General features: G+C 71.4%; 2 protein-coding genes across 2 annotated transcripts in view; both read right to left on the bottom strand.

The window, feature by feature from the left end:
* Positions 1 to 4: 4 nt before the first annotated feature.
* On the bottom strand, positions 5 to 2,665 carry ABHD15 (abhydrolase domain containing 15). Its single transcript, XM_056322719.1, is given in 4 exon segments — positions 5 to 127; positions 129 to 546; positions 1,577 to 1,848; positions 1,850 to 2,665. Coding segments are annotated over 4 exon segments (1,566 nt in total). The 3' UTR covers positions 5 to 67.
* Positions 2,666 to 2,684: 19 nt separating this feature from the next.
* The window catches only part of GIT1 (GIT ArfGAP 1), a 9,795-nt gene continuing 250 nt past the window's right edge, over positions 2,685 to 12,229 (bottom strand). The window contains 28 exon segments of the mRNA XM_056322844.1: positions 2,685 to 3,423; positions 3,526 to 3,589; positions 3,729 to 3,911; positions 4,008 to 4,081; positions 4,169 to 4,255; positions 4,515 to 4,568; positions 4,678 to 4,734; positions 4,737 to 4,817; positions 4,819 to 4,908; positions 4,986 to 5,138; positions 5,212 to 5,226; positions 5,228 to 5,281; positions 5,283 to 5,341; positions 5,415 to 5,526; positions 5,612 to 5,709; positions 6,358 to 6,430; positions 6,509 to 6,567; positions 7,098 to 7,133; positions 7,213 to 7,255; positions 7,258 to 7,313; positions 7,398 to 7,497; positions 7,499 to 7,528; positions 7,644 to 7,733; positions 7,825 to 7,833; positions 7,835 to 7,931; positions 8,031 to 8,065; positions 8,067 to 8,144; positions 8,229 to 8,368. Coding sequence (XP_056178819.1) covers positions 3,211 to 3,423; positions 3,526 to 3,589; positions 3,729 to 3,911; positions 4,008 to 4,081; positions 4,169 to 4,255; positions 4,515 to 4,568; positions 4,678 to 4,734; positions 4,737 to 4,817; positions 4,819 to 4,908; positions 4,986 to 5,138; positions 5,212 to 5,226; positions 5,228 to 5,281; positions 5,283 to 5,341; positions 5,415 to 5,526; positions 5,612 to 5,709; positions 6,358 to 6,430; positions 6,509 to 6,567; positions 7,098 to 7,133; positions 7,213 to 7,255; positions 7,258 to 7,313; positions 7,398 to 7,497; positions 7,499 to 7,528; positions 7,644 to 7,733; positions 7,825 to 7,833; positions 7,835 to 7,931; positions 8,031 to 8,065; positions 8,067 to 8,144; positions 8,229 to 8,368 — 2,240 coding nt within the window. The 3' untranslated portion in view covers positions 2,685 to 3,210.

The raw sequence follows: 12,229 nt of genomic DNA, 5'->3' as shown, positions 1-12,229 counted from the left end.
GAGTGTCTGTCTGCCTTTCTGAGCCCCCACTCCCCCACCCCTGGCACGGGGACCCCCCGCCCCGCTGCTACCGGGTGTAGGACCTCTGCCAGGTGAAGACGGGGGGCTCGCCGGTGGGCCCCCCCCAACCTGCGGGACCGCAGCAGCCCCTTCCTCCGCTCCTCTGCCCGCAGAAACTCGCCCATGGCCCTGAAATACTCCAGCACGGCCTCGTGGCCCCAGCAGCGGCCGGGGTCCCCCCGGGGGAAGCCGCAGTGCCCCCCGCGCGGGGTCAGCAGCAGGAAGAAGTAGGGGCTGCTGCGGAAGAGCTCGAGGGGCAGGCTGCGGGCCGGGGGGCCGCGGACGGGGTCGTCGGTGCTGCAGAGGCACAGCACCGGCACAGCGGCCTCGTCGGCGTCGCGCAGGGGCTCGTTGCGCTCCCAGTAAGCCTCCCAGCTGGTGGGGTGGCTCTTGGTCTGGCAGAAGAGGGCTTCCTCCAGCTCCCGCAGCGAGCGGCTGCCCAGCACCCTGTCCACGTCCAGCGCCTCGGCCAGGGACCCCGCGTACCTGCGGGGATGGGGGGGCTGCCGTGGGCTGGGAGCTGTGCTCTGGCCGTGGCCCAGCACACGGGGGCCGGGGGTGGCTGCTGAGCTCCCCCTGCCCTGCCTGGAGCTGGTCTGGGAGGGCTTGTCCCAGCCCCTTGATGGGGGGGGGTCCCCACAGCACAGCCAGCACAAGCCCAGTGCCATGGCAATGGCAACGGGAGGCAGCCAGCACGCTGCGCTGGGTCTGCGACAGCAGGGGTTGCAGTGGGGAGTGGGAAAGGCGGGGGGGACCACCCTGCTGCCCAACCAACCCCCGCCAACAGACACCTCCCAGCAATTCCCCATCCCTGCAGTAAAGGCTCTGCCTGGATGCACCCACCCTGGTTTTGCTGAAGCATAACCTGGCACCCGTTTGCCCCAAAGTTTGGGGGTTACTTGCATTTTTAAGCCCACTTTTGCCCCCCCACCCCCCCACCCCCCAGGTATCGGCACCACCCCGGGAGCTGCTGCTTCCCCAAGGCTCTGGCACAGGGCAGTTTATCTCCTGGCCCAGCCCGGCTTGGCCGGCCCCAGTGCAGCTGTGTTGGGCAACACAGACCCAGAACCCAGGGATGGGGGTGGCAGCTGCGCAGCCCCCCGCCCAGCCATGGGTCTGTGCCCCACAGGGCAGAGACTCAAGAACAAGCAGCAGTGCTGGGGGTGGCCAGCCCCACTCAGCCCCCCCCGTCAGGGTCCAGTGCACCACAGGGGCTTTTGAACCCACCCAGCACTGCCGCACCGAGGTGGCAGCGCCCAGCTGGGGACCCCCGAGATGCTGCCCCAGTGCCAGCCGGGTCGGGGAGCGCATGGTGGCCAAGCTGGTCCCAGTGGCAGCTGGCTGCAGGCTGGTGTTCATTAACCAGCAGGTTTTGCTGCTCTCAGCATCTCTCCCCTCATGCTGGGGCTCCAGGTGCCGGCAACAGCACCCATTGCATGCAGCCCCCCTCCCCCCAGGGATGGCCAAGGGGCTCCCGGGGTACCCCCTCCCCAGCTCCCCCAAGGACCCCACTGACCTGCTGAGTCCTTGCTTGAGGTGCAGGAGCAGCGGCCACTCGTAGAGCCAGGGCATCCCGGCCTCAAACCAGTCCCGGCCACGGAAGACGGGGGAGAGGCAGGCGGCGGCGGCCAGGTGGCTGGAGGAGCCGCGCTCCCCCAGGTAGGCGAGCAGCAGCCCCGAGCCCGAGCCCTCGCTGACGGCCAGCAGCGAGGCCGTGGGGTGCCGGCAGCGCAGGTAGGTCACTGCCTCCCGCAGGTCCCCGGGGTCCCCGAAGGGCTGGAGCCGGGGGGGTGGTAAGGGGGCAGCCGTTGTGGCCCCGGCGGTTGAAGATGACGGGGATGAAGCCCCGCTCCAGCGCCCGCAACCCCAGCTGCAGCAGCCCCCCCGTCACCTTGCCGGTGGCGTTGGGGATGAGCAGCAGCACCGGGCTGGGGCCCCCCCCGCCGCCACCTGTCACCCCCCATGGCCCCACCAGCCAGTCCAGGGCCACCAGCCCCGTGTCAGGCAGCTGCAGGAGCTCCCGGGCCACCACCGGCGCCGGCGAGGGCGGCTGCAGGAGCTGCTGCAGCATCTGGAGCTGGGGCCAGCGTGGCCACGGCCAGTGGCCCCCCCACAACGCCGCTGAGCGCCCCAAGCTCCGCACCAGGTGCTGGGCCAGCGCCGAGGGCTTGCACAGCAGCCGGCAGCGCCCCGAGCCATCCTCGGTGATGAAGGAGACCCCCTCTTCCTCCTCCTCTCTCCAGCCTCCGGGCTCCGCCAGCCTCCCTGCCCAAAGGCGCCCAGCCAGGAGAGCCAGGCCGGTGAGCACGGCGGCCACGGCCACCAAACCCTCGAGGGACACCATGGAGGTGGCGGGAGGCCCGGCCAGCAGCCCTGTCGGTCGGTCGGTGCTCGGCGGGTGATGGCGGGGCCGTGCAGGGAAGGCCCTGCCCCGGGGCTGGGCAAGCAGTGGGGCTGTGCCAGGGATGGCGTAACTGGCCGCCAGCCAGGGCCAAGGGGACTGGGTGAAACGGGAGGGACACGTGGCCGAGCCCTGCCTGGTGCTGGGGGGGGGGGTGTAGCGAATCCCCTTCAGCCATGCCCCAGGCCGGGCAGGACCCCCCATCACCACCAGAGCCAGGGGCCCATGCGATGCTCACACCTTTATTGATACAAATGTACAAGGACACATCTTACAGTAGGGAGCGCGGCCCCGGGGGGGGGTGGGGCAGGACGCCCGGGGAGGGGGGGCCCACGGGCGCCCCAGTCCAGTGTAACACTGCAGGCGGCCCCAGGGGTACCGGCCGCCCGGCGAGGGGCTTTGTGGGGGGTGGGGGGTACATCGCCACCCGCCGCCACGGACAGCTACACAGGCTATGTACAGGATAAGTTAGGCATGCGCCGCGGGGCGGGCTGCGCAGGGGCAGGCAGGGGTCTGTACAGGGGGGATGCAGGCACCGACCCCGCAGGCTGAGCAGCAGCTCCTCGGTGGCGTGGGGGGACGAGGTTGGGGGGAGGGGGAGGGGGGGGGCCTCACCCCATGCCCCGACTCCCCAGGGGCTGAAGGCCACTCGTAGCCGTGCTCGCCCCAGGTGCCGGCTGCTGCCGGAGGGGAGGGAGAGATGGAGAGCACGGGGGGCTGGGGGGGTGCGGGGGGACACGGGTCAGCGCTCACTGCTTCTTCTCACGGGTGGTGATGGTGACCAGCTGCTTGGCGGCCTTGGCGATGTCGTAGGCACACTGGATGACCTGCTGGGTCAGGAGCTGGTAGTCCACGGCGGCACCTGGCTCGGGCGGCACGGTCTTGCGGCACTCACTCTGCAGCCGGTAGGCGCTGGCGTTGAGCAGCCGCAGGGAGCTCCGCACCGTCTCCAGCGCTGGCTTCTGCAGCAGGACAGAGGAACGGCACCAGGAACCATGCCGGGGGCAGTCAACAGTGCCTGGTGGGGACCCCCCCCACCCCAGGGACCCCCTAACCCCTCCTACCTTGGGGAAGAGCGATGCCATCTCCGTCACAGCCGAGTGGATCTTCTCTGAGCAGGGCACAAAGCTGGGGACAAGGAGAAGGGGTGAGCACTGAGCGGGGACAACAGCTCCTGGCCACGGGCAGTGGCAGGGATGGCCCTGTGTGAACACATCCCCCTGGCCCGGGGGTCCCGAGGGACCCCAAGGCTGTGCCCCAGCCCTACCTGTCATGCTTGGATTCCTGCGCCGCCCGCAGCAGCTCCTGGATGTTCTTGGTGACCTGCTCAGTTTTGAGGATGACGTCCTCAGTGCTGGGCAGCCCAGGGTCCAGCTCCCCGTCCAGCGGGTCCAGCTCATGGGGGAAGTCCTCGTCCTTGCTCAGCTCCACAAACCGCTTCCCCTCCATGCTGCAGGGACCAACCAACCCCCTGGGATCAGTGCCAGGAGCATGGCCCCATGCCCCTAAGGGGGCTGCCGATGCAGCCCCCAGCCCCAGCACTCACCTCATCAGGACCTCACCCGCCTGCGTGTTGTCATAGTCGCTGTCAGTGCCGCTGCCGTGCCGGTCCAGCTTGCTCTGGAGGGGAGAGCAGCAGCGTCAAGCCCTGCCCAGCTCCAGGGGTCTCCCCACCCCAGGAGCTGCCCCCCCTCCCCAGTACATCACCATGTGCCGGGCACTGTCAGGCGGGCAGGAGAGCAGGGGGGAGGATGGGGGAAAGGGCACCGAAGAGGCAGATGGACCTTTCCGGATCTGGAGGAGGAAGAGAAGGAAAGCGGCGCTGAACAGGGCGCAGCAGGGTCCGGAGCCGACCCCGGTGACGTGCAGGGGGAGGACGAGCACAGGGGACACCGCTGCCCTGCATGCAGGAACATCCCACGGCCGCCGTCCCCTCGAGGAGGTCCCCAGCCTGACCCAGGGGGTGCAGGGCAGCGGGGGGATGGGACGTCCTTGGAGGGGCGACGGCCACCACATCCCATGCAGGAGCCGCTCCGCGCCGCGGCCCCCTTACCCGGTACACGCTGGCCGGGATGTGCATGGAGTACAGAGCCTCGTCCTCCACCTCCTGGCGACACACGAAAGGTTACGGCCCCATAGGGACAGGACCCAGCACCCTGTGGGGGCTGGGGGGGCCACCGCACCCCAAAACCCACCCGCCACCCCGGCACACTCACGCCGGTGCCGAAGGGCTGCAGCCGCGTCACCAGCTCCTCCACCGGCTGCCCAAAGGGGCTTCAGGGCCGAGCCCGGGCTCGTACATGGAGAAGGCCTGGCGGTCCCGCCGGTGGGGGGGGGCCCGTGCCCGGGGGGTGCCCGTGCTCCGGCCGCTCGCTGGGGGCTGGGGTTGGGTGCGCGGGACCCGTCTGCTGCCGGATCTGCGTGTTCTCTGCCTGCAGCTTGTGGATCTGCAGCGGGGCAGGGGAGGAATGAGCGAGGGGAGGGGGGGATGCCGAAGGGGGAGTCCCACCGGCCCCGCACCCACCTCACGCTGCAGCCGGCGCAGCTCATCGCTCAGGCTGTTGTTCACCTTCATCAGCTGCTGCACCTTGGCCTCGGAGGCGGCCAGAGCCTTCTTCACCTCCAGGTACTCCTGCAGCGTGATGGGGCCATCCGAGAGGTCGGAGGAGTCCATGCTCTGTGGGGAGAGGGGCTCAGCGCCGGGGTCCCAGAGCCAGGGTGCAGGGCCGGGGCGGGGGTCCAGGGCTCACCCTGGCGCGGTTTGTTGCGGGAGGCGTTGCGCAGCAGCTCCTGGTCCGTGTCCTCGTCAGAGGCGACGCTGTTCGTAGTCGTGCTGGTCGTCCAGGTCACTCTGGCTCCGCAGCGAGTAGTCAAGGGCGTCTGGGGGAGGGCAGGGGGTGCTGAGCAGGGGCAGGAGGGGAATGTGCCCCCTGCTTCCCTCCCCATCCCTCACCTGTGGGGCTCAGCAGACTCTTCCCTTGCTGCCGGCGCTTGGCTTCCCCGAGGATGTCGATGAGCAAGGTGGCAAACTCCCTGGCATTGAACCTGGCCAGCTTCTGCCGGCCCTGGGAGGGGGGTGTGGGGCAGAGGGGGGTGAGCGGGGGTCTGAGTGCAAGGGGGGGGTCACGGGGCCTGGGGGGGGGGGCTCACCTGGTTGCGTGTGGCCGAGTACTCGGGGTTGACGGGGAGGAAGGGGACAGCGCTGCGCTCCGTCACCAGCGTGCTGTGGTTCTGCGTCGTCAGCCAGACTGCAGGCAGGCACCCAGCGTCAGACCCCCGGGGGGCTGCGGGGGCCAGACCCCCCGGAACGAGCGGGCTGCAAGGCCCGGAGGCGGCGGCGGAGCCGGCAGGACGCAGGCGTGGGCGCGGGGGCCAGCCTTTTGGGCTTGGGAGCAGAGCCCGGCCGGGGGCTGACGGGAATTGCCTCCCCCGGCCACCCTGCAGGGCCGAGGTCCCCCCCCCGCGCCCCCCAGCAGGGACCCCCCGCTCCTCACCCTTTGGGGCACCGGCTCTCCAACCCCCCCAGATGGCAGGGAGAGGGCTCGGTGTGCCCGTCAGTGCCCCACCCCCACCACGGGAATGGGGTGGCCCCCACCCTGCCAACCCCCAGCTGAAGGGCACCCCTCTGGGGTAAGCCCCCGCCCCCGGGGGTCCCGGCACCCACCTCTGGCAGCACCCCAGCCCCAGCACCCAGCGGTGGCCCCTCGGCCGAGAAAACCTCCCGGCCGGAGGAATGAAGAAGGAGGGGCCTGCGGGTCCCAGCGGACGCATCCAGATCGGGGGGAGCGCGGGGCTCGGCCACGGCCCCACCGGCTGCTCCTCCCCGCGCCGTGACGCCCGTCACAGCCCCCCGGGAGCTGCCACCCCCAGCCCCAGCCCCCCACGCCCCCGCTCACCCGCGTCGTTCTCCCGGCGGTCCACCTCATCGTAGACATCCATGGCCAACTCCTCAAAGAGGCGGTTGCTGAGCTGCAACAGGAGCGGGAACGGCGTCAGGCGGGATGGGGGAGCGGGCAGGATAGGACCCCCTCCAGCACTGACCCCTACTCACCGCTTGCAGCTTCTCTTGGCTGCCTTGGCCAGCTCGGAGAGGTCCAGGCTGGGGGGGCGCGGGGAGGGGGGAGACACAAAGCAGGGGTTATTCCTGGCCCATCCCCACAAAAAGATCCCCAGCTGCACCCCACCGGACAGGGGACACCCCCCCGCCCCCGGGCATGGCGGGCTTCACCAAGCAGAGCTGGCGGGCAGGCACAGGGGGACAAGTTGGCCGGGGGTGAGCGGGGACCCCCCTCCCCAGGTGCCAGGCTGGGCCAGGTGGCTGGGGCTGCAGGGGGGGCCCATGCCGGTGGCACGGGGGGGGCCCCTGGAGCCGAGAGCCAAGCGGACAATACCTCTGTGCCATGCACTTTGGGCGCACCCTGCCGCTCCGGAGAAGGCAGCGGAGGGAAGAACAGGATAAAGGCGGATGTTAAACGCCGCGCGGGCACGTGGACCCCCCCCCGCCCCCCCCCCCAGGGATGCTCCAGCACCATCACAGGCAGGTGACCGGGGTCCCCCCCTCGGCCCAGCGGGGATCGCTGGGGGGGACGTGGGACAGGGCAGCGTGGCCACGGGCGCTGGGTACTCACCTGTCGGGCCATCTGCGGGATGATGTAGTGGCCGTTCTTGTGGTCTGCACGAAGAGCGGGGTGATGAGCGGGGCCCCGTGCCCCCCCCGGTGTAACCCCTCACCCCGGGACCCCCCCGCTCACCCCGGTTTCTCCTGCCGCAGAGGTAGAAGGCCAGCCGGTTCGGATCAGCTCATACTGGCACTCCACCAGTCGCTCCGCCAGCTCGTGTTGGGCTGCCTGCCCTGTTGAGAGGACGGGCAGGGGTGATGCCCACCCTAGGAGTGGGGGTGCAGGCAGGGGTGACCCCCCCTTTCCCCCACCCTCACCTGGCATAGTCAATGGGGTCCGGCCGTTCACGTCGGGCGCCCCGGGGTCGGCACCATAGACCACCAGCAGCTCTGCCTGCAGGATCTGGCCAGCCTTGGCGGGCCACGTGCAGCGGCGTGGTGCCCTTCTCCTGCGGGGCACAGGCAGCCTCAGCCCGCAGCCTGCCTGCCTGCCAGCCGTGGTGCTGGGCCTCCCCACCCAGCCAGCACCCTGCCCAGGGACCCCCAGCCCTGCCAGCGCCTCACCGGGTGGAAGAAGTTGGCCTGGCGCCCAGCCGAGAGCGAGGCGCAGGCAGGGTCTCCAGGTTCCCTGTCCGCAACGCTCGAGTGCAATTGCTGCGGAGGGGAAAACTGGTAAGGGCGGGGGGGAATCTGTCCCCACAGCCAAGGGGGTGGGAGGGCCTGCACCCCCACCCCCGTGTCCCACCTTGCTGAGGGTCCTTGGCAGTGACGCCATCATCGTCCCGGCAGGGCAGCTTGTGGACGAAGGCCAGCATCTGGTACTTTGGCGCGATGAACTCGGACTTGGTGGGGCTGGGGGGGGTTGGGAGGGGGGGTGGCAGGTTGCAGGGTGAGGGGAGGGGCGCACGGCTGGTGCAGACCCCCTCCCCATGTCTCGGGGGGGCACTTTACTGCACTTTGTCCTGGGGGTTTGCCTTCCGGCGCCCCGCTCTGCACCTGGGCCGGATCCAGCAGCGAGTGCTCCCAGATGGAGTTGGCCCCGTTGCTCGCCAACGTGTGCACCATCTGCAGGGGAGAGGCAGGGCCCGGTGGGCACGGGGGGTCCCCACGTGGTGTCCCCCCCCACGTCCCTGTGGGGCCAGCACCCACCTGGAGCAGGGTGGTGGGCCAGGGGCTGTGGCGCAGGTGCTTGACGATGGAGAATGTGGCGGCCCAGCTGCGGTGCACGCTGCAGCACTCATCGCAGATGAGCACCCCGCGGTTGATGGAGGCCCAGCCAGGGTCTGGGGGGTGGCACGGGGCTGTCAGCCGGTGTCCCCACCACGGAGCTCCCCTCCCCAGGCGATCACCTCCCCATCCACCCCGCTGCTGGGGGGGGGGGGGATGCGTTGCCACAAGCAACTGTTTCCCCAGCGACAGCGAGGGGCTCAGCCCATCGCCAGGGGAAACCCACAGGTTTCCCATAGCAACCAGGCACCAGCCAGAAGGGGGGGGCAGGATTTGGCCTCCCCCAGCAGGAGGGCGGCGCCGGTGGCGGGGGGGGGGATGCCAGCCCCGTGGCAGCGCACCCCCAGCAGGGGCAACCCTGACCTGCTGCAGCACCCAGCGAAGCCGTGCACCCCGAGCCCCAGCTGGGCATTTTTTGGGGGGGGTCCTGGATGGTGGCAGCATGTCCCCAAGTGGGTGGACACCCCAGCCTGTGGGCTCCCATAGACAGTGGTCACCAGCTCTGCATCCCAGGCCAGCCCCGCAGGGCAGCCCGGCTCTGGGGGCAGGTGCCACGGCCCCCCCCATACTGCCATACCCCCCCAGCCCCGGCTGCCGGCCCTGGCCAGCCGGACTGGAGCCCTTTGTGTCCCCACCGGGAACAAAGGGCTGTTTGAGTGGCCGCGCCGGCCCCGCGCTGGCACCAGGCCCCAGCACCCGCGGGGGCCCCGCTCCCCGTTGGCCGGCAGCTCCCCACACCTGCACCCCAAAAAATGGGGCATGGGGCTGGCCTGGGGTGGGGTCCAGCCCCACAGCATGGCTGTGGGGCAGCAGCTGCCCCCGGCAGCACCAAAAGCAGGATTTGGGGACCCTCCCGCCGGGGCCACAGCCCCCTTCCCATAGCAATGTGACCAGGCACAGGGTGATGATGCTGACAGCCCCTGGGCCTGCCAGCCTCTGTCCAGCCCCCACCACACCTGATTTCTGTAGGGCCTACACAAACACTGCCACGCCCCACAGCAGGGGAGCCCCAAGGCTGAGGGGTGCAGGGTCTGCAGCGGGGGCGCAGCACTGGCCAGCCACGATGGCCCAGAGGGTGTGATGGTGCCCCGAGGGGGGTGATGCCGCCCCGCAGCCCCCGCAGAAGAAAGCTGCTTTCCCCATGTCCTTCCTCCCCACAAGGTCCCAGCTCCCTCCCCAAGCACCCCTCCAGAGCCCCGGGGCTGCCGTTTTGGGGGGCACCCAGCTCTGCAGTGCTGCAGTGCCCCCAGAGCTGAGGTGGGGTGGCTGGGGGGGGAGCAGTAGCCCCCCCAGCCTGGCAGCCGGGTGCACACAGATGGCAGCGCCTTGGCAGCCGGTGTGGCGGCATCTGTGCCTTCGCACCCGCTGCCCACGGGGCGCTGCCCGGGGAACAGGGACACTCTGCTGTCGGGGGAGGCCGCCGGCGAGGCTGCCTGCGGCCCTGCAACCCGGGAGCATCCCAGGGTACCCCCCTGGGGTGGCACCCCCTCCCACTGTGGGGGTGGCCGGGATGCGGATGGACATCACAGCGGCTCAGGGAGCGCTGGCACGGGGACACCCCAAACCCTGGGAGGATCCCAGAGCCCCGGCACACCTCTGTCCCTGCGCTGCGACCCCCAGCCCTCGGCCCCACACTGGGGAGGGGAGGTCTGGGGCCAGCTGGCATCCGCCGCATGGAGCCAGCGGAGCGGGGTTCGGCGTAAGGGAGCCCGGGCAGAGGGACCAGGGTGCTCCGTGCACACCCCAGCACGCAGGGCCAGGCAGTGCATCCCCAGCAGCGGGTGCTCCCAACGTGGTAGGAAGCGGCCTCTGGACTTTATAACTCATTTCCTCACATGGCTGCCAGGCGATAAGAGATTGGAAGAAACTGGTTTCCATTTCCCCCTGCCCCAGCAGGGAACCTCCCCCAGCACCGCCCCGGGCACCCCGTGCCCCCACTTGCCCGCCAGCAGAGGGGCCGGGCCCAGAGGCCAGCCAGCCCCGTGCCCACGCGTGCCGCTGGATCTCCTGGCAGGATCCGGCCATTGGCGCGTGGCCGGAATAATTTCAGCACAGCCTTGGCCCGCGGGCAGCTTTCCGGGGCCGGCGCCCAGCGGAGCCTCCCGAGCGAGCCTCCACTCTCGGCCCCGTTCATTCATCGCCGTGGGGCCACCCGCGCTGGCCACGGCAGGGTTTGGGGGCCCGGCCCTGTCACTGGGAAGGTTTGGGGGTCCAGCCCCACCACGGACACCCATGGGCTCATGCCTGGTGCGGGGGCTGCGGGCACTGGCACTGCTGGGGATGTGAATCGTCTTGCCCAGGCTCAGGCTCCGGCTTGCAGCGGCCGCCGGCTCAGCCCGCCTGCACCACCAAGCCCGGATCTGGCCGGTGTGGGTGCTGGCTGGGGGTGTGGGAGGGTGCGTGTCCCCCATCCCACCACTGTTGGGGTCCTCGGTGCTGCTGCCATCAACTGGCCACGCCCCCAGCCCACGCCAGCAGCCTCTGCGCTGAGGGGTGCCAAGGCTGTGGGTAGCGCGTGGGGGCGTTGGGTGCAGCAGGGGGTACACTGGGTGCACGAGGGGGCACGAGGGGCGTTATCTGGGTCATGTTGGGGTGTACTGGGAGAATTCCTAGAGGGGGGAAAAGGGTGTGCACCAAAGGGGCCCAGGGGCCTCACCAGTGTGCCGCACTGGGGGGTGCATCAGAGGTTCTGAGGGCCCAGAGTGGGGGACACAGTGGGGGTCCCCAAGGTGTGCGCTACAGCGTGCTGAGGGACTCACCGGGGGGGGCTTGGGGCACCCAGGGGGTGCAAAGGGGCCTCGCTGTGGGGTGCGGGTGATGCACAAGGGCTCTCTGGCAGCATACCGGGGGGGGATGCACCATGGGGCGCAGAGGGGGCTCATGGGGTGCTGGGGAGCACCATGGGGCGCAGAGGGGGCTCCCGGGGGTCCTAGGGACGTACCAGGGGCACCATGGGGCGCAGAGGGGGTTCAAGGGGTGCCGGGGGTGTTACTGGGGGGCACCACGGATGTAGAGGGGGCTCCCGGGGGGTGCTGGGGATGTACCGGGGGGCACCCATGGGGCGCAGGGGGGGTTCCGGGGGCTCACCGGGGGGTCCCGCAGCCGTACCTGGCAGCGCGAGGCAGGCTCCGGCCAGGCTCCGGGGGCGGAGGGGCGAGGGCCCCGCCGCGGGGGGGGCGGCGGCGCACCGGGGCCGTGCCGGGGGGGCCCGGGGCCGGGCCGGGGGGGGCGGCCTTACCTGGGGCGCTTGCAGTCGGCGCACACCTCCGCCCGCGGCGCCTTCCGGACATCCTCAGCGGCGAGGCGGGCCCGGGCCCGGGGCCTCTGCGCCAGCGTGGGGCGGCGGCGGCGGCGCCCCCGGGGCCCGCCGGGGGGCGGGGGGCGGGCGGCGGGGCGGGGGGCGGCGGGGGCCCGGGGCCGCGGCGCGCCGGGGGCTGCCGGCTGCTCCCAGCGCCCGGCGGCTCCGCAGGAAGCGGCGCAGGCCCGGCCCCGGCGGAGGAGGGGCCGCACCGCCCCCCGCCCCGCCACCCGGCAGCGCCGCCGCGGCCGCCCCGCACGGCACCGGCACCGCCCCGCACCCCGCACCCGCACCCGCACCCGCACCCGCACCCGCACCCGCCCGCACCGCACACCCCCTCCCCCCGCTTCCGCACCCGCACCTGCGGCCGCGCCAGCACCCGGTCCCGGCACAGCCCGCTCCGGGTCGGGTCCCGGTCCCCGGTCCCGTCCTGGGCAGCCCCCCTCCCCGGTCTGGTTCCAGCCACGGGCACCCCCGCCCGGTCCTGTGCAACCTGGCCTGCTCCCGGGCATCCCCGGCCCTGCTCCTGCTTCTGCCCCTGCTCCCGGGCATTCCCTTGGCCTGACCCCATTCCCAGGCCTCGGTGCCCTCCGATCCCATTGCCAGCCCAGGGCACTGTCCTGGT

Source organism: Falco biarmicus, chromosome 1 (assembly GCF_023638135.1).
Source record: "Falco biarmicus isolate bFalBia1 chromosome 1, bFalBia1.pri, whole genome shotgun sequence".
Taxonomy (NCBI): Eukaryota; Metazoa; Chordata; class Aves; order Falconiformes; family Falconidae; genus Falco; species Falco biarmicus.
This window is presented reverse-complemented; position numbering and strand designations above follow the sequence as displayed.